Source organism: Phlebotomus papatasi, chromosome 3 (assembly GCF_024763615.1).
Source record: "Phlebotomus papatasi isolate M1 chromosome 3, Ppap_2.1, whole genome shotgun sequence".
In the NCBI taxonomy this organism is placed as follows: domain Eukaryota; kingdom Metazoa; phylum Arthropoda; class Insecta; order Diptera; family Psychodidae; genus Phlebotomus; species Phlebotomus papatasi.
Window position 1 is genome coordinate 28,363,723 of NC_077224.1, and position 24,418 is coordinate 28,388,140.

The 24,418-nt window shown below is 31.8% G+C and overlaps 1 protein-coding gene across 2 annotated transcripts in view; it reads left to right on the forward strand.

Annotated features, from left to right (window-relative positions):
* The first annotated feature begins 1,444 nt into the window (after window positions 1-1,444).
* Window positions 1,445-24,418, forward strand: part of LOC129807451 (NF-kappa-B inhibitor cactus) — a 35,700-nt gene continuing 12,726 nt past the window's right edge. Inside the window, exons 1-4 of one of the 2 annotated variants that reach the window (XM_055856738.1) lie at window positions 1,445-1,924; window positions 9,144-9,643; window positions 10,665-10,842; window positions 17,741-17,957. In XM_055856738.1, the coding sequence (XP_055712713.1) occupies window positions 9,252-9,643; window positions 10,665-10,842; window positions 17,741-17,957 (787 nt within the window). In that variant the 5' untranslated portion in view covers window positions 1,445-1,924; window positions 9,144-9,251. Of the gene's footprint in view, window positions 1,925-8,545; window positions 9,644-10,664; window positions 10,843-17,740; window positions 17,958-24,418 lie in introns of those variants that run through there. The other variant, XM_055856737.1, reaches the window with a different exon arrangement.

Below are 24,418 nucleotides of genomic sequence, written 5' to 3' on the forward strand. Positions count from 1 at the left end.
ATTTTACCCTCAAAAGATGTAAAATTAACATTAAAAAATGTTGATATATTTTTACACCCGAAAAGTGTTAAAGTTATGATGAAAAAAAGTTTATCGTAGCCTCTTTTTTTCTCAGTGTAGTCTTTCTTTACATATTTACATATTATTGTAACTATCAATATGTTTTTTTGGCATATTGCTTCCCACTTCCACAATAAATGAAATGTACTTAAAGTTCAATTAACGATGATAAGCTCAAATGAAAACTAAAATTCTTTTCAAGGTTTTCATAGGTAATCTCAACTTAAAGTGGTTGCAACTTGGAACTCAATTGACACTTTGGCAAAGTAAAAGATGCATCAGAAGGTAGAACATTTTGCAACGATAACAATTGGCGAGAATCCTAATAATCTTATCCTATATAACTGCTTGATAAAGTATCAAAAACTCATGAAGCCAGGTCGACTCACACCTCATGAGTGAAATGGAAATTATAAAAATATTCGCAAATTATCACGCAATATCTTCTTCGTCTTCTTCGAACTCTTTTACCACAGCAAAAAAATAAAAGCTTTATGCCCAGACAAAGCTAGAGAGCTTTTCGGCGAAAAAAAAGCATTTCGATGGCATTTCTCGTGCTCATATCCAGCAGTGGGGAAATGCTAAAAAAAAGTTCCAATGTTAATTGTACTTTTAGTTACTTGTTTGGATTTTTCCCATTACTATTTATTTTTTTTTTATCTTTCCTTTTTGCTCTGTGTTTTTCCCGTCATTGACCGTCCACATCTGCTCCGAAATGAGCTGAGAATGTGTGGGAATTTTGCACACATTTCATGGTCAAAATTTATGCATGTTTGACTGTTATATTTTGAATTTATCCTTTTTCTGGCGCCCATGCGCTTCCCAAAAAGAAAAAAAACTAAATTCGGGATTTATGTCGATAGTAAATGGGCTGTAGAAGGAATTGGGATGACTTCCTTTGGCTAGCAAAATATGAAATATTGCCTGGCGTCATCATCTGGTGAGCACAAGGCGCTTAAGAAGACCATCCCATTTGCACGTGAGAATTGTTGCACTAAATTTTTGTGTGTTGGGAAGGAAATTCCCATAATTTTCTCACCATCCCTTCTTCGCATTCTAATTACGGCTAATCTGTCCAATGTGTTATTCCTGCCAGGACTTTACCATTTTGCATTTTTATTTATTGTAGACACCCCATTTCTCCTGGGTTTTTACGTATGGTCCTATCTTTTATGACCTACAAAATAGCCTAAGCGCCGGGCAATTTTAGTCAATATGGGACCAGTAATTTTGCTCAAAATGTCTTGCAGATGCTGCAAGGAAAGCACACCTCTGGGAAAATACTCTGCATTTCTTGGCACATGTGTTTTTTCTCGTATATACCTTCTAGACTCAGAAAAGGGGCGTTCAACTGCCGAGGCGAAACATGTTGAACAGTGTTTTCAGTACAAGATCGACTGCCGTCAAGCGTACACGGTAATACACGAAAAAACGACTCCGAGAGTCACAAGAAAAACCTGAACACACTCGGGTTATTCTCAAACCGCGAAAACACTATAAAGTCCGTCAAAATAGTTCAGTCTTCGGTGAAACTAAACAAATTTCCCCATCATGAATATGTGTCGCAAGTGATAATAAGAACTTCAACATGTCCAAGAGATTACTATCGTGCCAAATTACTTAATTATATATGTTCAGCATTTAAATCAGCTTTAAAAGTTCCTAATTAACCACTTCCAAAATCTCAGTATTAATAATTATTTTATTTGTTAATTTTTCTAATTTAACTTGAGTCTATAGTGAATCAGTGTTCAACCAATTAATTAGTTTTGGTGAATAAAGCATACAAGACGAGAGACTACCAAAAAGACTGAATTATCTACACTGTCTAGCGAGACACTTTTTGCCATCAATTAATTTACCGGTAAGTCAATTACATTCAAATACTCTCTCGTTTGTATACCTTGTTATTTCCCCGCCATTTACCGAACAATATATGGAATTGCTAATGTAAACAACGCATAAAATTTCTTCTTTCACTCTATCGAATTGACTTGCTAATTATGCGCATGTTTGTGTGTATACACAAGTGTGAAAAAAGATAAGAGAATTTCATATACATTTTTTTTTGTACAAAAAAAAATTATCGTACCGGCAAAAAAAGTAACAGTTTGACAAAGTGGGATCCCCACATTTCTCCATAATTAGTTACACGAGGAGTTAGAAAAAGAACTTATTCCGTTTTACTATGACCAATTTTCGCAATGGGAAAATTGGAAGTACAATTTACAGATTACGATTTGGCTAATACCTTTTTCGCCAAAATGTAAACAAAGGTTGTAGTCATGCGTGGAAAAATTTACGTCATGTCTGGATTCCGGTGAAATTTTGCATCATGATTAATCAGTGTGAGATATTTGGGAAATTACGATGAGGTTCATATAATTAGCTAAATAACTTATAAAGTAACATATTAGATTTCTTAGAATCATGTTACTTAGAATGATTTGAATTAATTGTTTAAAGAACCGGTTAAAAATATCTACGACTTTAAGAGGAACAACCTTTCTGAAATAACGCAGGACTGAGAGACCAAGTTTATTCTAAATGATCTGAGCCCACATCCTCCTTAAGGAAATAGAGTTTAAAAATGGATATATTTTAACATTTATACAAGCATAAAATTCTCATATTGCAGATTCACGATATTAACTTTCGTAATTAACAATAATAAAAATACTATGTTTTTGAGCAATCAGATATTCTAAATCTAAAAGCTGTATTTTATCTAAGACAGTCACACTTCTTACACTTTTACCTGAAAAGATACAGATGTTAGGCTTTAATAACTTTCAAAATTTGGGAATTCCTTGTACCCTTGCATCCAACAGCCTGAAAGAAGAAACCTCTAGGAAATCCCTAATAATAAACAACCAATTTTTAACACTAAGAAATAAAATATGTGCACAGTAATCTTTGATTCTTTTTTCCATCTCGATTATTTTATTTACTTACACTGAGCAGGGTAGTGATAGCACAATCTCATCAAAGGGGTTACATGGGTGAAAGGAAAGTCAATTACATAATAATTAGGTATAGGAAAAAGCGCGCTACCTTCGGACGACCCAAGCTTCTAAAAACTCAATTTCTTTTTAATTTTCCTGATCTTTTTATTCCTGAAAAGAATAAAATGTTCGAAGCTTGATTGGTCCGAAGATAGGGCGCTTTCCCTACAATTGTTAAGAACTTCATCTCATACTGATCACATTACTTGGGTTTAATTTCCGCAATTTTTAAGAAAACTTTATCACTTTATACAAGATGGCAAGGGCATTAAAACAGGTCATTAAGAATTTAAAAAAAACTGTACATTTTCATCATCTTCATTTACAACCGTTTATCCCTATTGAGGTGGGGGGGGCCTATGACATTCAGTTTAGCAGTCCACGTCTGTCGATCCTCCGCTACTTCAGGAAGATGTTCGAGTTTGATATCAAGGTGCTCCAACGCAAGATTCTGAATTTGATTCAGCCATCTTGTCATAGGTCTGCCCCAAGGGCGACGCCTCCTCACAATGGCCTGTGTAACTTTTCTGGGAAATGTTTCTCCTGCATATTTTCTCTATTAAAAATTTATTTAATTCAAACTCTTATATATAGTTATAAAAGTACAACATTTAATTTACAGTATATTTTCTAAAATTTTCATTAAAAAAATGTAAAAAGAATTCAGCATTTGGTACACGATCTTCGGAGACTTAAAAAAACTTGCTTAGCTGTGAACAAAATTACTCAGACTTGGTTCTGCTAAAATCGAAAAACCAAATATTTCATTTTAGCAAAGTAGTTAGACTTCTTTCAAGAAGTCTTTCATGCTTCGCAGATAATCTAACTTCGAGCATTTTATATTTTTCCCATATTCTTTTAATAAACCTGACCTCATTTTTTCAGAAATGTGTGACTTAAGACGTGCTATTAAAATATATAGCCACAGATAGGTCAGATTAATTAAAAGAATATGAAAAAAAATATGAAGAGCATAAAGCCAGAATATATGTGCGGAGCCAGAAATATTTCCATTACTTGAACAAATCCTCACCTACAAGTGAGATACAATTAATAAATCTTAAAACAACCACAATTGACATAATTTAAGGATCAATGGAGTAAATAAAATGTTGTGAGAATATCACATAATATAATTGACTTCTGCAAATGTCGTAAAAAAAACTATTCTAAAAATCTTCTCAAAAATCATTTTCACTTATTTTTACCATTCTCTCTACGTCTAGGTCTCGACTAACAATGATTAAATTTTTCCAATTTTTTATTTTAAAAATAATTAAAAATAAATAAATTTTACTAATTAAAAACTGGAAAGTCTTAATTATCTTAAATTAAAAATTTGTAAAGCGTCCGAATCAATAGCAGAATCCATTTAATCATAATATTTCTTACGCAATATTTCAATACTTAACATAAAGTTTTTATAATTAAATTTCGTTCATTTCTATTAACAATTCATTCAATGAAAATTATATCACTTATAAAATTAGTAGAAGTTGTATATTTTTAAGCTTTAAAATTAATTCAAAAGGTTTAAATTTAATTAAAATGCATTTGAGACATTTGGAGATTACTGAAAATTATTTGGGTATTTCCAGAAATCTTAATGCAATAATAAAGCATAGAGAATAATTTTATTTGATGAATAGGATTCCTTTAATTTAGCCGATAACTTTTTCTTGGGTATTTCTTTAAAAAAAAGGGAAACTTTATTTTGGGAATTTCCAACAGCTGAGAGACATGCTAAGAAGTAACATGCATAATTATCACTTCTAACTGAAAAGTAAATTAATGCTAAATTATCATGTTTCATATCTACTTTCCTTGTGAAATTATTTTAAAATTGATTAAAATAATGCAGCGGAAAGGCAGATGTTTAAAAGGAAACCTTAAAGCATGGCTAAGATCTCAAAGTGTTCATTTATAGAGCTATATACACAGTGAATTATTCACAAGTATTTGCTAATTAGTAATGGGAATATTTAGTCTTTCCCCGACTCAATTCACCATACATTTTGTTTGTTTGCTCAATTGATAATTCAAAATGATCGTGTGAGGGAATTTCAGAGCTTTCTCATGCACAAAAGTAGGAGGATTCATTGAATAAAAAGTGCGAAAAATATATATATCGATGGTATCAATTGTGGAAATTCCGAAACTTTCCAACGGCTATGAATGATTTGAATTTCGCATCTTTTTTTTCTCCCAAAATTCCCATTGTGCGACTTTTCTCCATACACATTAAATATGCTGCTGCTGGTATATTATCGCATTTAGCCCATCTGTATACTTCGCGGCCTCTAACGAACTTAAAATAAGGGGTACTTATCTTTTAATGTGAAGAAATAAAAAAATCAAAATTTCAGAGTTTTTGGACCTTCTTTAATTTAAATAGTTCATTTATTTTGTTAATGCATTGAAATTATATTTATGTTGCTATTCCAATAAAAAAATGTGCATGTTTTTTTTAGCACTTTACTGTTCTCAAGAGCTTCTGCCTTATCAACTTTTTTTTAGTGTTGGTTTCTGTCTTGACTGTTTTGCGCAGTCTGCGCCATAGACTAAAGCCACTAAACAGTCGTTACAGAGACCGATACAACGAATAGTAGAGAACAGTGAAGTGCTAAAAAAGACATGTTGATTTTGCATTGAAATAGCACCATTATGCATCCATTTAATTCAAAAACCGATGGGACATTTGTTCTATTCCAATGAAAAATTTAAAAAAAGGAAACCTTCCTCTTGAACAGTTTTTTAGTACATGGATGTTCTTATATGCTTATGCGTAATAGATTTTTCTTTTGTATAGAATCCTGTCATGACTGTTTTCTTGTCCTTGCCATGTTCCAAACCAAACAGTCGTGACAGGACCCAACACAAAGAAAAGTCTATTATGCAAAAGCATATGAGAAATAATGTACTAAAAAATGTTCACTATCCACTGATCTACTAAGGCCAGTGTTATGAGTTTTTTGACCAACATTGGAAATACATTGGAAATAATAATATTTTGCAAATTTACGAAATACCTAAGCTAACCAATTTAATTGAATTCTAAAGAACCGTCAATTTTTTTTAATTAGAACTGATTATTCTTTTAAGATTCCTTTCATTACATTCGCCTACGTTTTAAACAGTTTTAAATTTAAAAAAATATTTTTCTCTTTTTATTTTAATAAAATATTTTAATATAAGTTGGGGTGATGAATAGAATAATATCTTTAACTTTGAATTTAAATAAAAAACTGTCTACTTTATATTAAAAACCGACTAGATCCACATTAATTGGTTAAAAAAAGACATAAAATTACATAAATATGGTTTCTCATTTAAATTAATTCGTTTCTTATTAATATTTAATTAAATTTATTAAATTGATAATTTATTTTTTTATTTATTTACTCACTTATTAATATCATTAATTTTTATAACAAATCGTATTGTTGCTTATCGAGTTTATTAAAATCAATTAATTTATTGGGCCAAGCGTGTCATTTTATAACAAAAGTGTACATCAAAATCTTGTATTGTTTATTTTTTTATAATACAAATATAATATAATATAAATTAAAATATATCTATAATCGCTATAATATTTGCAACATTAAATGAGAATCATCTTAAAATTTTAGTATGTTATTGTGATACCAGGATAATACTGTTATTTTTTCTTTGTTTAAAAATCTAACAAATAAGGAAAACTTTTTTTACTTTTTTTCTAGAGCTCTTATTGTCTTATATTTTATTAATTAATTAATTAATTAAGAATAGTTATGAGATTACTATGTCGAATTTATTTTAGACTTGGATTTTAATTTGTCACAAGAGAAATTTAGTAAAACCCAGTTCTTGGGGATTTTGTACTTAAAACCATCCTAGCCAAAGCTTCGTGGTAAATTGACATTAAGTTTTTTGACAAACTTCTTTAACATGAGAACACCCAATGTAGATCTACGAACTAAATTCATATTGGGCGAAATGGGGCATTTTTGAAATGGGGAAGCTTTGAAATTGGGCTTTTTCTTACTATTTTTAAATAATATAGAGCCTTTACATGATATATTTTAACTTCAGAAATGATTTTTGGAGCTACACTCAGTCCCGGCATTAAGTCTTTCGGGATTATGCACCTGACGAAATTATGCACATACAATTATGCAATTTTGCCTACCCTTGGGAGTCATTTATTAAATCATTTTTGAAATACGCCTAAATGTATACTATGTTGCGACGCTGGAAATTTGAAAACATTTTGCTACTTTTTCAGAATAAAACTTTAATTTCTTTTATTAAGGTAATTATTTTTTAAATATTCCAACCATTTATTGAAGATCTCTGGCTAAAGAGTACTGTTTGTTAAAGCATTTCTATTAAACAATTGAATCTTTTTGTTTGAACTACTTTTACTCCGCGCGAAATTCGTTTCTACGGTCGATTTATTCAAAAGAAAGCCCCTGCGAGTATGCAATTTTTCTCGATGCGTAATGTCATTTCGCGCGTTTTTTTCAGTCCCGAAAATGTGCATAATCCTGCGACTGAGTGTAAATTATATCATCAGTGTATTATCATTTTCAATTTAAATTAGGAGAAAAAAAGCTCTATTTTTAAGCTGCCCCATTTCAAAGGTCCCCCTGCGATAGACTGTTTTATGCACATAGCAACTGATATAATAACCCCTTGATGTCCACGATGATCTGAAACCTCGTCTGAAACACTGTATCCATTGTCAGGCTGGCCTCCAAAGTTGTGTGTGCATCTGCGAGAAGACGCGGGTTCCAGCTCGAAAGTGGGATTATATTTAGTCAATGCACGGAAATTCTTGCCTTTTTGAGGCCTCTACTCTCTGGGACTTTCCAAACAGCCGCCATACAAGCTAAACTTATATTACCAGTGAAATTCCCCTGGCGCATCATTCTTCAATTTTATTTCTCCACTACTCATCCATTGACTTCTTTTGTATGCTTGTACGAAGCAATTAAACTTTATCACTCTGGCGGGTTAAGAGACTAAAGAGGCGGCCACTATCCTCTCGAAAAGCAATTAAAAAAATGTTTTTTTTTATATGCTCTCTCTCTAGATGAAGTACCCATCCATCGTGATTTGTGGAATGTTTAGATGACAATTTAATGATTTTTCTCATGGCATGAAATTTTGACATAACTTTGCGGTTAGATATCTGCGGTTACACATTTTTCACCACGAATATTGATTCAGCAAAAATTTTACTGCGACTTCTTGGAAATTAGTGTGCCAATGAATTTTTTGCGAATGATCGCCAAATGCGGTTTTATTGGAATTTTTGTGCAAGCACGTGCTCAAAGGACTAGTTCCTTTTGGCGGGAAATTTCCGATGCTCATGCCCTCGGGCGGTGAACTTTTTCCCTTCTCCAGAAATTCCCCACCACAATCGTTTATTCACCACATGCACATATACACACACGCAAAAAATGCTCAAATCCAACATACAAAACACGTTTCTCATCGCTCAATGAACGGAGCAACTCGCCTCACGAAACTTTCATTTGTTAGTTAGTACTCGAGGTAACGTTTCAGAGTGCAGAAGGTATTTTGTGCTCAAGCGCAGTATTTTTTTTTATGAAAATTCGCTGTGTAATTCTTATCCATGAGATAATTCCCAAACGCGACATATCACCATAATTATGTTATTGAATCACAACAGAACATCGTGTGTTATCAATATATTTCAGTACGATTGTGTTAAGAAATAGAGATATTCCCTACTGTTACTTATTAAAGTCTCTAGTGCGGAAAGTTTCACATCGGATTCGCCATCTTGTGAATATTTACTTGGGATTTTAAAATAGAAAAATTAACATTTTCCCAAGTAGTGTGGGCTTTTCTGGCGAGTTAATCTCGCTAAGCAAACAAGTGTTATTTTTTTTTAAAAAACAAATTTCCCGTGTTCTTCAATTTCTTCCTGGACTAGGGAAGTGAAAATTCCTCTGGCGGGGAAATAGTTTTGAAGAGTGTTCAAGAGAGAGACTGTAGAGTATTTTTTGTGTGTGAACTAAAGAGATAAATTGGCGCATTTTTGTATCCAATATGTGGGATCCGAAGGAGACGTCGTCTGAAGCAAAGGAGAGGAAAAATCGGGAAGCCTCTGGAACAGATCTAGGTGGCAAACATTGCGAATTTGAAGTGTCTCAGGGTGGCGATTCTGGCTTTATGTCATCCGAACAGTGCATGTCTCTGAGTGAGATACAGAGTGACGAGGGCAAGGGGTCCAATATCAGCGCACCAGACACCACATCCCGGAGCACACAGGACCACAAGTCCAAGATCACCAATACGTCAAGTGCCCTAGATTCGGGTGTTATTTCTGACAGTGGGGTAATATCATCTGGGCAAATGTTGCTGGACCGGGAAGTGAATGACAATGTGTCGGAGTGGTTCTGCAATCTGAACCTCAACAGCCAGCCCATCAACAACCTAAGTGGCCAGAAAAGTTCAAAAAGGGAACGACCACTTGAGGTCACAAAGTCACAGACATGCGATGTTGTACCTGCTGTTCAGGAGCCCTGGGAAATGTATTATCTCCAAAATTCAGATGGTGACACGTAAGTTTTCCCAAAAAAAAAAAACTATAAAACTCATTTACTTGATCATTAGTCCGTTAAGGGTCCCTCCTACAGGGTAGTTCGAACTGAAGGTCTACCAAAGCCAATGATCCCAATTGAGATTGACTTGCTGATAAAAAGCAACAGTTTACTCAAGTCATAATTTTTTTTGAGACTTTAGTCTTTTACAACCATGTGGACTTAATGTGAAATTCTCATGATTCATTTACAGTCTTTTGAATTTTGATGATATTCACATTCTGACGGATATGCTGATCATCTGGAGAATTGATCCCGGATAAGCTTTTTCCCATTCTCCAGATACTATTTGTAAGGAATGTGTTGTATAGCTTATAACATATATATATATTAAAATTCCGGAATACATTTTTTTTTAATAATTCTTATTAGAAAGATCAATTTCTTTAACCATTTTAAATTATTTCTTAATTGTTTCTAAATGAGCAACATCATATTACACATACGTTTTAAGATTGAGAACAGTCATATTTTGAACACACTTAATGCCACGTGGCATAGGAACTATATCTCTTGGTGATTTCTGAGTCACAGCGACGTTGCCTGTGCTTTTGTCTAAGCACGATAAAAAGACGTAAAGACCCACAATGTCAAACTACAGCTTACAGATCATGAGAATAATCGAGAGATGTTGAATCACGCTGGAGTTTCCAAGTGTGAATTGGAATTTTTTTTTAAATAATTTTCTGTAGTGTCTCAAGTCCTTCACGCAGGATTTTCCAAATGATCAATGCTTGACATTTCTAACAGGTGGATTTACCTAAAGTTAGAAAACCAAAAATTTTTCTCTCGCAGTTTACATGGTCTTTCAAAGACAATTTATGACACATTTACATGGTTAATAGGGTAAAGTGGGTAAAGTACTCAAAAAGGATCAATCCCTTTGCTCTGAGGATAATTGCTTTTGAACTTGATCCTAAAAATAGATAACCAATTGGCTGATGGAGGTATGTAAAAATGTTAACGTCTTTTTTTTTCGCAGGCACCTGCATTTGGCGATATTGGATGGATATGAGGAGGTGGCGAGAGCCCTCATCAGAATGAACCCCTACCCATGTCTCCTTGACATCCAGAATGATTTTTTCCAGACACCACTGCATCTGGCCGTGATCGTGGGTCAATATACAACAGTAAGGCACCTGATTTTGGCGGGTGCTGAGGTAAGAAATTGAAGATTTTACAGTGAAAATACTTGTGGGTGGAAATTGTGGGGGTGTGTGGGTGGATAAAATATTTGCCCTCTCAGTATTTTCTCCCACCATTTGGCAAAATTGCGATAATGAAGTATGAATACGACGCTTTGGAAAATCCGAACATTGTGAAACACTCAAATTGTTTTTATTACACTCGCACAATTTTTTTCGCCTAATTTTTTAACCACAAAATAGGTGGCAATTTAAAGGTAAAAGTCTGCAAACATAGACAACACGTACGATAATCCAAACAGAAGAGACTTTGCGAGATGTTGAAAAATTATACTAAATATACAATTAATTTACCAACTTTGATGATAGTGTGTTTTTTAGTGTCAGAAAAATGACTTGAAGTTAAAGCTAGAAGATCAACCATCTTTAGTTTTAATATTATTAGGAAATATACAGTCCTTCGGATGACTGGGGAGGGGACTGGGGTCGGCTTGAAATTGTACGTAAGGAGGAACTTCATATACACTGAGAGAAATCCGAAATCGGTGTAAATATTATGCTTTTTAGGTGTATTAGGGGTTAAAATTACCCTTTTTATGTTAATTTAACCCTTAAAAAGGTGTAAAATTAACACTAAAAAATGTTGATATATTTTTACACCTAAAAAGTGTTAAAGTTATGAGGAAAAAAAGTTAATTGCACCCCCGTTTTTTTTCTCAGTGTAGGCACGCTTACACAAAAGCACCCTTCGGGTCTCATTTGGTGCAAGGCGTACTAAACGTACAAAACATTACATGATGATACTAAGTATATGTATCACGTACCCAGCGAGCATCAAATGCTAACGAATTTCAATTCAGCTGATAACATGTAGCTAGCCTTAAAACGATAGTCGCGAGACAGTGCCATTTCTATATATTTGATTGGCACTTTTTGTTCGAGAACTACTGACGGGTTAGCATACTTTCGCCGTTTGGTTCAGCAAAAAATGCTGAAAACACTGTCCTTTTCAGCTAACTGTGCTCGCTGGGATATGCACTGTTTATACATTTATACAGTTGGTTCCACCGTGTACCTGAACTTTATGGCAGTATACGGAGAAGAAAAGGATTCGATTCATTATAAAATGAGAGCGAATCTAAATGAAGCTCTGAGTGTAGCGAAACCTAATGGCTTCTACACACTAGTAGAAATTTCTTTAAAAAATGCCTTCTAGTGTGTAGACACCATTAGACAACAAAATGTGATCCTACCTTACTTTATGACGCCATTTTTGTTTTCCTTGCTCTCTCAGATATATCCTATAAAAATTAATAAACCGGCTCAGGAATTTGACCAAAATTTTCACAGTATGGGACATGAAAATTTCTACCTACTATCCATAGGAGAGTTATCTATGTCTCAACCCGTTACGTAGTTTCATCAACACACATAGAAAGGCACTTTGTTAAACTATAATTTGTAATTTGTGGTTAAGATTTTCGAATAAAAAAAGATAAAATGTAGAGAAAATAGAGATATGATTCGGCAACAAGCCATTTCCACCACAGATTGCAAGACATTGCAAAGAGAAAATATGTAGATTGTCAAAAATTTTAACACTTATATTCACCATTTATTTAAGTTGAATTTGACTATACAGTGAAGTTAGCTACGCATACAGGTTTTCTATTCAAATTCAAAATCTAACGGATTTTGAAGATCAATATCAATGTAAAAGGCACTTTACAATAGTGCTGCTCTTTTGGCAAAAGCAAAGCGAGTTTGCGGACTGAAACACAAGACTTGAGTTTATTTCAAGAGGTTTATCTTATACAGGGAAGAGAATGTGGTTTAGAAGCGCAAAAAGCTCCACTACACACACCTGAAGCATTTTTCATTTATCCATTGTGCCTGTGTTTTCTCGTTTCCCCTATCATAATATATTAAATTGTGGAAAGTCCGCAAGGTGAGAGAGACAGCAGAGGTATTTGTACGAAACACCATTTGAGGTGATTATGAATGATATCAGCAATTTTTACACAACGGCTATTATTGTGCGAAACTCCGCGTCTGGGATATTCCCACAATATTCTTCAATATAAACTTTTATAGAGACATGTACAGCAGTCCACCTGTATAGCAATATTGGTGACGAATGCGATTTTTTTTTCTTTAATTTTTGGTTTGGATACATTTACCCATCTCTTTTACCTCCATTTCTTCAAGTGAGGCTTCTTGTATTTTTTTCCCGAGGCTTCACCTTCAAAAATCTCTCCACGCACCTTCAAGGTAGTGACGTGTAATTTCTTTTTGATAGGAATTGGGGAATTTCGTAAAATATCTGTGTAGGTGGTTAAGTACAATGAAAAGAGAAAAAAAGAATGTTCCGTAACGCTTTTTTGCACTTAACTGAATTTCTTCTTCAGAGTGCAAATTAACCCATATGCTCTGCGGAAATTACTTTCTGGCGAAACGAATTCAATTTAACGCAAATTTAAATGAAGATGATGAAATTGACAGGTATTTTCAAACAAAATATTTGATTTTTTGGAATAAGAAAAATTGATCAATACGAGAGCGAGAACTCGTGAAATGTCGTAAATGTTCGTATGTGTAACTTTAAAATGTCAAATTTAAATTTAACGTAAAATTAACGTAAACTTTAAAGTTCCACAAATAGAATTTTCAATCTAATTTCTAGTTCTTTCTAGATTTTTAAATCATAAAATAGATGTTTAATTGTATTGTTTTTTTTTTCTAATAACTAAGTGATTAAAGGAAAAAAATGTTTCTGTTTTTGTTGTCTTCATAACTGAAGCTTTAATAGATTTAACAGTTATTATCGTTATTATCGAGAAGTGACAGATGAATTCTCAAGAAATCCAATTTAAAATGATGTTTGATCTCCTATTTAATTTAGCTTCGAACAACATTTCTATATATTAGCCATCAAGATTTTTTTTTTAAAGTCTGCTTGGGAAAATACCAAACTTTTTAACATGGAGGAAATGTAAAGCTTGAGAGTGGATCTTTAGCTGGAGATTGTAACATTATAATGGATCTATTAGATGAGATCTATACAAGAAACATGCCTGGAGGCATATTTAATGGGTTAAATGTGGGCACATTTGAGTATATCTTGGCAAGATATTTTTGCAAAAATTGTATAGAATCAGAAAAATGCAGAGGTGTGTTTGTGGTGGATTGTTTTATATTAAAACCAGATCAACCTGTTGACAAGTCTGGGAAATACCCAGAAAGTTGAAGCTCTTCTTCCTTTCTTTCATGGCGTGATGTCTGATATTGAAATTTTTGCAAAGTGATACACTCAGAGATCTTTCACTTTATCGCAAAAGTTCACCAACAAACCTTGATTTCCTCTACTGAGAATTGTAGTGGTGTTTCTCAGAATTTTGATAACTCTGCTTTTTTTACAGGGATTATTTTACAAACGACTGTACATAAAATTCTCTGTAATTACAATTACTACCATATAAAAATATATAAAGTGTATCATTCACAGTTTTTTTTTTGTAAAATGATGAAAGACACCAGAAGAAATAGAGATAAATATAGTTCATATTATTAACACTGCAAAACTAATGCAGGGGTACAAAATATCATATACGATCACACAGAAAACAATATTTTGTGTAAACTTTCGTAAATGTTTGTAAAGTCCCAGCAGAGATTTAAAAAATGCTCGTAAATCGTATAAATCACAAACAAGTTCGAAAGAGCTTGTACTTCATTCAAAAACATTGTTCGTAATTACAAACATTTGTTCGTAAATGTTTGTAAACACACAGAAAAAATATTTGTAAAGTTTTGCCAAATTACATAAAAAAGTGAACGAACAATGATTTGTAAAAGAACAAAAAGATCTCATCAAATGACCATGTTAGTAACATAAATATTCGTAAAATTTTGTCATTTGTTCGTAAAGCTTTGCCAAATAATTACAAAGAAAAATGTACGAGTACATGTTTGTAAAAGAACAAAAATTATCATATTATGGTTTATCATATTACGAACACTGTTTATAAATAAATCACAAACTTTTGCAAACTTTTTAGTGAGGTACACAATGTAGGAGCATTTTGACAGTCCCCATAGTGGGAATTCACAAATATTTACAAACAATTTTACAAAATATATTTTCTATGCAGTGTTTTCTACGGTTCAAAAAGACTTGTACCGTTTTGTCCTGAAGATTAGACTTAATACTAAGACGGGAATGAACATAAGGGGAAAATATGGTTGCAAAAGAGATTTTAAAACAAATCCAAATTCAATTATTATGGCTCTGCGCCACACCTTTTAGATCAGGAAAATTTCATGAAGTCGAAATTCGAACTTCTGTCTTTCTCACATGCTTTGTATATGTCTATCTCCTTTTTTTTCGTACTTTACTTCTTCTTTTAAACGTCACAACAAATTCAATTAGCTCAATCAAATTTGGAGTGCAAAAGACTGGGACGGACATATACAAAGTGTGTGAGAAAGACAGGGATTCGAATTTCGACTTTATGAAATTTTCCTGATCTAAAAGGTGTAGCGGAGCCATTAGGAAAAGTTCATAAGATCTAAATTCCCATCCCTATCTTTCTCAAGTTAATTGTATATGTCTATCCTACTCTTTCATATTCTTCTTCTTCTTCTTTTTCCTCTTCTTCTTGTGAGCATCACAACTAATTGAATTTGGATTTGATCTTGAAAGAGTGAATTGAAATATTGCTTTCGTAAACTTTTTTTTTATATAACACGTGTGCCAGGGGCATTATGTAATTTTAAAATTGCAAGAAAACTTGTGACATATCTTCCTGCTGAAATTAAATAATTTTAGGAACATTAAAATGAAAAAGTTGTGCTTGAAATATTCTAGATCAAATCTTAGTGCATCCAATACATTTTTATGGCGCTGGCACACCTTTTCAAATAAGTGAAATTCAATCGATTGAAATTTTACCTCTTACTTTTTCAAACTGAAATAAGATATTTTTATCTCTTTCTATCAAATGAAAAACGAAATTTCAGTTTCATTTTCAATTTCAATTTTGTTTTTCATTTGAGACAGAAAGAGACAACTATATATAATTTCAGTTTGAAAGAGTAAGAGATCAAATTTCAATCCATTGAATTTCACTCGAATGAAAAGGTGTGCCAGAGCTATTAAAATTTAATTTTGAGTTAATTTAATATTTATTTATTTAATACTATATTTTTTTGTTTTTCATTTAATTAAGGGATTTTAGTTTGTGTACAAATAAGAAATACAGTAGAACCTCGCTATAGGCCATCGCTCTATAATAGTCCACAATTTATCGACCGTTGATTTCAAAACACTGATTTTAAGTTAGGTTATGTTGTTTAGTACGCGACATGAAATGTTGTCATAATTATTTTAATATTTTTGCCAAACTTATTGAGTAGTTGTGATAATTTCGATCCATAATGAAGAGAGCGAGGACAAGTACCACAATCGCAAAGAAAGTGGAAACCGTCGAGCAATTTCAATACTAATGGCGCTGGCACACCTTTTCAAATGAGTGAAATTCAATCGATTGAAATTTTACCTCTTACTCTTTCAAACTGAAATCAGATATAGTTGTCTCTTTCTGCCAAATGAAATTTCAAATTGAAATTGAAATTTCAATTTCCATTTGAAAGAAAAGAGACAGCTATATCTGATTTCAGTTTGAAAGAGTAAGAGGTAAAATTTCAATCGATTGAATTTCATTAAATTGAAAAGGTGTACCAGCGCCATAAAAGTCGTTGATAATTTTAAAAAATGACATGGACTATAGTGCGACCCAAGTGTCAAATCTGGAACCAAATATGGACAATAGCGAGGCTCTACTGTATATAGAACCAAGTTTTTTTTTTAAATAACTTACTCAAAGTTTTTGTGGCCTGATACCACAAAAAAAATTATTTCCACGAAGCAGAGAAATGTTAAATTCCTTGATAGGTAATTTACACAAAACTCTTCAATTTTATATAATAAACACATCACAATTTGGCGAATTACGAACTTAACAGAGAATTATATCTTAATCGTTTGTTCGTGAATCCATTTTTCTGTTATCGCCCATTTGTCTATTATAAGGTCAAATGGTTGAGTTATCGATTTTGGGGATTTTGAAGTTTAAAGCGATCCAAATCCAATCATAGATCCTTCATTTTTTTTTTAAATAAATTTCATTCCACTTAATGCATAAATCTTTAAGTTGGTTTTCTGTTTTGTAGCATGAGGCGGAAATTAGTATAAAGAAAAACTGATTAAAACTATGTGAATAGAGGACTTGTATGGTGGGGAAATTTTATGTGTGTGAAAATGGGGGAGTGGATGACGTAGAATTGACGTAGAATGAATTTTCACATGACGGAGAGCAGCCACATTTCCCCCTTTTCAAAGCCCCCCCATAAGCCCCTTCTTCTGGGAAACTGTACAAATTCCACGGTTGAGAAAATTTTATTTATAGTTCCTCAACTAAAGAGTGGAATATTCGATGGGACTTTTGTGTGAGTGTGTTTCAAAATTAGCCAAAAAAAAAATTCAAATGGAATAACATGAAGTGTTTGTGTGAATTTTCACAGTAAAGTACGATGGGAAAAGTTACAACACAAACAATTTTTCACCATATGCGTTACCATGGGTGATATTTTTAGTGTTTCTATAATTGGGGAGAGAGAATAGGCTAATGTGTTCTTTTTTCTTTTCATCTTGAGAATTTTTGGTATGAGATATTTTTGCACAAATAATTCCTTTGTAAATATTTATAGGAAGAGACAGAGAGATTAAAGATTTTTTTTTCGCAAAGTTCTATATTTAAAAAAAGAAGAAAAGAAAAAAAAGATTACGGCGAGACATATTTGAAATTCAAAATTTATGATGTTACAAACGGACTTTTGGTTTTTACTTTTGCAGCCTACAATTCGGGATTACAAGGGAAATACTCCGCTGCACCTGGCGTGCGAAAAGGGCGATTTAGCGTGTGTTCGTGCCCTTACAGTGCCAATTGCAATGACTGAAATCCAAGATGTGTTCCGGACAAATAGCACATTCACAGAAAGTAGCAGTAAGAAGAAAAGAAATTCACCATGTCTTCAACTTCCCGGGGATTTGGATATGAGAAATTACGATGGTAAGTTCTTTTTCTTTCTTTATTATTCTGATTGTAATTTAATCAAATACAACCAACTATTATTTTTTGTTTCCCATTTTTGGTTCATATATTATTAAAAATGGAAACACGCAAGTCTATCGATTTGTCTGACCATGTGAAATAATTCACAATTAGATTTCTTTCTATTTTTGGCTCTTCTTTGTCCTGCGCAACTCACAGGAAATTTACAGCCATATAATATTTCCCACCCTCGGACAACTTTCACGGCTTTTTATTTTTTCATGTTCATCCACTTTGAGTATTTCTGTACTTTCCCACACAAATTGTCCCAGATTGAGGCGTATACCGCTGTATTGGGTGTAAGCTTTTGTGAGAAAGTGGAAAATTCAACAAGAGATATCGATTTTTCCTCCTGTCTATTTTTGGTATTTCCATGATTTTCACACGAATTTTCCCATCCATAAACCTAATGGATGGTATAATGCAAGCTCTCTCAAGAGAGAATTATTTTTGTGACCGGAAAGTGTTATGAAAAGAATTTTATTTTCTATTTTTTTTCTCTTTAAGTTTATGGTAAATTTTTTTTGGTTTATGTCTTCTTCCTTTTCAATTGACTCTGTTTTCTTTTTCGTCTCCCACTGTTTCTTTTTATCTGCAAAATTAACAGTGGGGAAATACATCGAAAGAAGACGCACGAAAAGAATACTCACAGGTTGTTAAATAAAAGTTTTTGTTTGGTCGTCTTTTGGGGAAATTTCGGTTTTAAATTAGTTGAAGAAAAACCTGTTACATTTTGACTCTATGTACCTACACTCAGATAAAAACACGTCAATTTTATTTGGTGGTAAATTTAAGCACTTTTTTTCCAATTTTTCCAAATTGGGATTAATTTACTGAATTAAGGCAAAAAACAAACGAGCAATAAAAAATTCAAAATGGGCAGTAAAAAAAATAAAAATCAGCAGTAAAATATCGATTTATGATCAGTAAAAAATTTAAATCTTTACAAAAATGAGTCTAGAAGGGACTAGTCTGGCTAGAATGAAAAGCCCTTTATTTTCTCTTTGCCAAAATTTGGACGATAATATCATTGTTTCAATTTTTTTTGTTACTGCTCAATTTTAAATTTTTACTGCTCATTTATACAGTTCCCCACTGAGAGAAAAAAGGGGGTGCGATTAACTTTTTTTCCTCGTAACTTTAACACATTTTAGGTGTAAAAATATATCAACATTTTTTAATGTTAATTTTACACTTTTTTAAGGGTAAAATTAACACGAAAAAGGGTAACTTCAACCCCTAATGCACCTAAAAAGAATAATATTTACACCGATTTCGGATAAATACTGAAGGGTAAAATAAACATTTCCGGAATATTATTTTAACTTTTTCGGATTTCTCTCACAGTGCCGAAATTAATAGTTTGCACACTTAAAAAAAACATTTTTTAGATACCTTGCATTCTCAGTTTTATTATTTATTTATTTTTTTTACAAAATAACAATTTATGCAAAAAGAAGAAATACCGGTAATTTTTTCCTAATCTGAAGTCGTCATTTAATTTTTTATTAATTCATTTTACTTTTAAGGGGTTACGTGGATTACGACGACTAAAAAATAACAGTATATTCTCTATAAATGATTTTGCAACATAACAAAAAAAAATAATTTAATTTAATTTAAAAATAATTTATATTTAAAAATACCAGCCTTTCGACGTGATTTTCGGAGACTTTTTGAAAAAAAAAAAAAAACTCAAAAATCATGAAACAATAAATTTTGTCTTCTTCTAAAAGATCTCCGAAAATCAAGTCACAACTGAACCTTAAAAAAAAAACAAATAATGAAAATATCAGAAAATATAATTTATTTGTTGTAATTTTATATGCAAAAGAGTTAGAATTAAATATATTTTTTATTATATTGAAAAAGAAATTTAAAGAAAATATGTTGTTTTTTACTTTTCGTGACCCACATAACCCCTTAAGAATATTTATTTTAAATAACAAGATATGATTAATCCATCAACTTTGTGCAATTTAAATGTTAATTGAATTTTCGAAAGGTCGAAGTCCCTACAAATAAATCAATTTGTTTTATTTTCTCTTTTATTGAATAAATTACCTTTATATTCTTTATATTTAGGAGGTTAAAACCCGCACCGTTCCTTTATTGAAGCATTTGTAAAATTGCAAAGAATTAAATTAATCACTGGAAATTTAACATTAAAAAAAACAGTTTTTTTAGAGATTAGGACTAGAATTGATATTCTTTTTGGGGCTTTGTTAATTAAACCTCTTAGCTCAATTTGAAAATAATCGTATCCTAATTTGTTTAAGCTACATAAAAATTCCAAATTATGAAGAAAAAGTTTACTGTTTTTCTGTACGTTAATTACGAGAATTAAATGCTAGTGGCGACACCATCGGCAACAATAAAAACTATAAATAGGTTGAAATTAGAAAGCATCATGTTAATATTTTATTTTTTTGCTAAAAATAAGCAAAATAATTTGAGAAATACTAAAAAAGAGAGACAAACATGAAAAATAAAATTAAAAAAAAAAAGAACAAGATAGGCAATTAAGGGTTAATCTCAAACAAAATCTCCAATTGCAAGTTTAGTAAATAAAGAGATTTTTTCTTTTGTAACCAACCATTAAAGGCCAAAGTTATTTGTCAATGTGAAACAATTTCAACAAAATGGGCCACATTGTTCTTGGGAAATCTATGTCGAGGCTGAAGAACTGGGGAAAATTGCAAAGAAAAAAAAAGTTTTTGATAATTTTTTTTGTTTAAATGAAACAGCAAATTTAACCATTTCTTCATGCATCCAGAGCTTGAGGCGAAATTTTTATGTAAATTATCTGTGCGTGTCTGTATAATAAAATGAATTATCAAGGTCCTTCCGGTAATTCTCTGTATGATTCGCGAATTTTTTTTAACATCTGTCATTCCTCCCAAAAAAAAATTGGTGCCTCTGTTGGTGATTGATTTTTGGAATTTTCCCATCATTTAAAATACAATTTAAATAGCAATAGTGTGTCATTGATGCTTAGTTCTTTTTGTTTTTTTTTTTTTGTTTATCTCAGATTTTCTTGTAAATGTTTGTGGATATTGTTAGTTGTAATATGTTATGTTCTCTATGCAAAAAATCATTCAAGAGCACGCAGAAAGAGGGCAAATAATAATAATGAGCATCCTAGAAAATATGGAAATTCTATACTGAATTGGTTATATTAAGTTGATGCAGGGAGTCACTATTTAAATTGCTATTTTACAGACTTTAATATTAAATGCGATGGAAAAAGATGAAAGAAGTCATTCATTCTCTTTCTTGAGCATGTTTTTAATTGCATTTATCTGAGTGTGAGTGTTTGGAGGCGAAACAGAAAATTTTTGGGTTTTCCCAGCATTTTGCCTGGCATTTATATTAACGAGTATATGGCAACAGCAGAGAGCTTTTGAAGAAAAAGCATGTGTAAGAAGAGACGGTGGGATACTCACACTGAAACATGTAAAAACTGTTGGAATTTACAACACAATGATGGTCTGAAAATAGCATGAAAATGTTATGTGGCTGCGGAATGAAATAAAAAGAGTCTCCTTTAGTAATTATGTGGCGATGCAATAAATAAAATGAAAGAGAAAGACTATAAATTTGAGGTGAAATAAAAAAGAAAGTGTCTCTCCAATTTGCAATTGAGAGTCAATTGGCAAATTATCAAAATAATTGTACAAGAAAAAAATAAGAAATTGACATTCATCAAAGTTTTTTAGCACAAAGATAACATTTTTTTTCTATACGTCATTGATTAATATTCAACGAAAGTGACGACAATTTATTGATTAATTGTCTTACTTATATTACTTGAGTTTGCTAATAAAAGCACAAAGCAATATTGAATTAAAGGGAACAATGAAGAATTCCTTATAAAGAATTTTCCAATTAGTGCGAAGAAGTCAGAAGGGAAATGCTAAAAGAGCAATTTTCTATTTTTAATGCCACTGCATTCTATTAATAATCTCTCAATTTTCTACATTTTGAGACTTTGAGTCGTCTGGGTGAATCTTCTGCTAGAAAAGAGACTTTCCATTGAGAGAAATGTGTGAGAATTTTCCCAAGTACTTTGTCTCGTGATTCCTCTCTGATTTCCTGAATTATAATTAGATTTCACACAACTGAAAATCTACCAACCTCTGTCTTAAAGAAAATCTTCCGCTGAGCATGACAAAATTTTTTAAATTTTCGATAAATCATATCCACTGTGACACTGAAATCAATGACTAGAAAAATTCCAATTTGTTAAAATGAATAAACAGTATAGTAAAATTTACATGGTGAGCAAAGACACACACCATTAAAGCTAATTTTCTTGACTGTACCATAAAGGGTTCTCAAGAAATTCTTGATGAAAACCTATATTAGTTTTTTTTTTTCAATTTAAATTTGATAAAATTTACCCCAAACATTTCTGAAAAGTGAAGGTTAATTTGACAATTTTTACGGCTGGCTGATATGTGCCTTAGCTAATAATGTTCCATATACTATTATCCCAAATATGAGGTACCGTTAAAAAAATATTTTGACGCTATTTTAATTAAAATGTACTTGTAAGTTTCAGAAGCATTTTCAACTAAAGCCAATATTTGTTAAATTTCAACTAGATTGAAAGTTTTTGAAGACTTAGCAAATCCACGAACCACAAATATCTGAAACAGTTAAATAATATCTTTTTTATGATTAATGTCTGTTTTTTATTGAGTGAAAATGAGTGACCCATATATTTTGTTGTTTAGTAAACGAAATTTATTCAACAATAGAATGACAAAAATCGGTATGCTCACTGCTGCAATTTGATTCTTCAAAAGTGTCTCGGCTAAAAGTAAATAGTTTTCCATTTGCACAAAACATCGTTGATATTCGGTAAATTCAAACACAAATTCGAATTTCGATACTAAAAATTCATACTTCGAAATTTGAAGTAAAATAACTTCGAAACTGATCTTCGAATGTTTTTCTCTTGGGGAAACATCGGCTGTGAGTGCTCGAAATTACTCTAAAATATTAGTGCAAATATTTTAACTTTCATAGAAATGATTAAAAATATTTATATATGTCATTAACTCAGACTTTCTTGACGAGAATGCTGGTAAATATTTTTAGATTATAAAGATTTGTGACTAGACTAACGAATTGCTTTTAACCCACAATTTTTCTGAGTGTATGGAAATTCACCAAAAGCAAAATTACAATGAAGAAAATTCACACAGACAGGAGTGAGAGAAAAATGTAAAAGAGAAAGGCAAAAGCATGTGACTGGGGCTGATGACATAGAAATTCTTTGGATGTGACTTATGTTTGTCTTTTTGAGACGTCTGTGTGTCTAAATCGGTGTGTTAACTGAGGAATAAAATTTAATAAAAGATCTTTCAACTAATAATTTAGAATCTCTGTAATAGAAAATATGTTATATACTGTAATTTCTTTTTTTTTAACAATTGAGAGTTTAAATTTGTTGAGTTATAAAAATGTTGTAATGGTACCGCAAAAATGTGGTAAATCCCGGTCTTTTGGATTTTATCGTATTTAATTTTGGAATTACCAAATGTAGATTAATTGTGTGTACTTTTATATCTGTCTTTTGATGTCTCAAAATTTTTCCAGAAAGTCATACCCACTGATTAAACATACAAATTGTTACTTTTTTTCAAACTTTTTGTTTTTATAATGTTTTAAGTAATAAGGGAAAATACGCTATACAATTCGTCAAATATATGAACAAGATGGGATTTTTTTAAATATTTTCTCGACAAGTTGTTTTTTTTTTCTTTTAATTCCCCTTAGTAACTAATTGTTTGATCATTGAGATGATTCTTTTAATTAAATCATACAATTATCTTTGAAATCTCCTTCTGAATCCCGTAATTCTAGATTTAATTAATTTTTCTATGGAAAAAGGAAAATTACTGGTGGTGATGGGGGGAAAATGTAGAAGAAAACTGAATGTTTTTCATGCTAAAAGAGTCACACGCAGATGGAGGGACAAGAAAAACCCAATGGAAATTCCATCTGTTTATTGTGTATTAGTTTTTTTTCATTCTTAATAGAATAAACGACACATTGGTAAGGAATTGTGGTTTTTTTTTTTTGTATAGATCACTAATTTGGACTAATTCTGCGAATTTCACAGTAAATCACCGCAAAAGAATGCCGTGATGAGATGGATTAGAATATATACTTTTGGCGGTACAGGAAATTTCTATGATGAAAAATTCAAGTGACTAATATATATTTTTTAAAGTAAAATTTCCCCATATTTTCTTGGAGAGGGCAAATTTTAGGCAAAAAAGAAAAGAAGGGAACAACACATGCACAAAAAGTTCTTTGATCTCTGAGCGTGAGGTTGTAAAACAGAGAATTATTAATCGATTTATGATTTTTCCATCACGGTTCAATCTTTACAGCTTTATCTCATC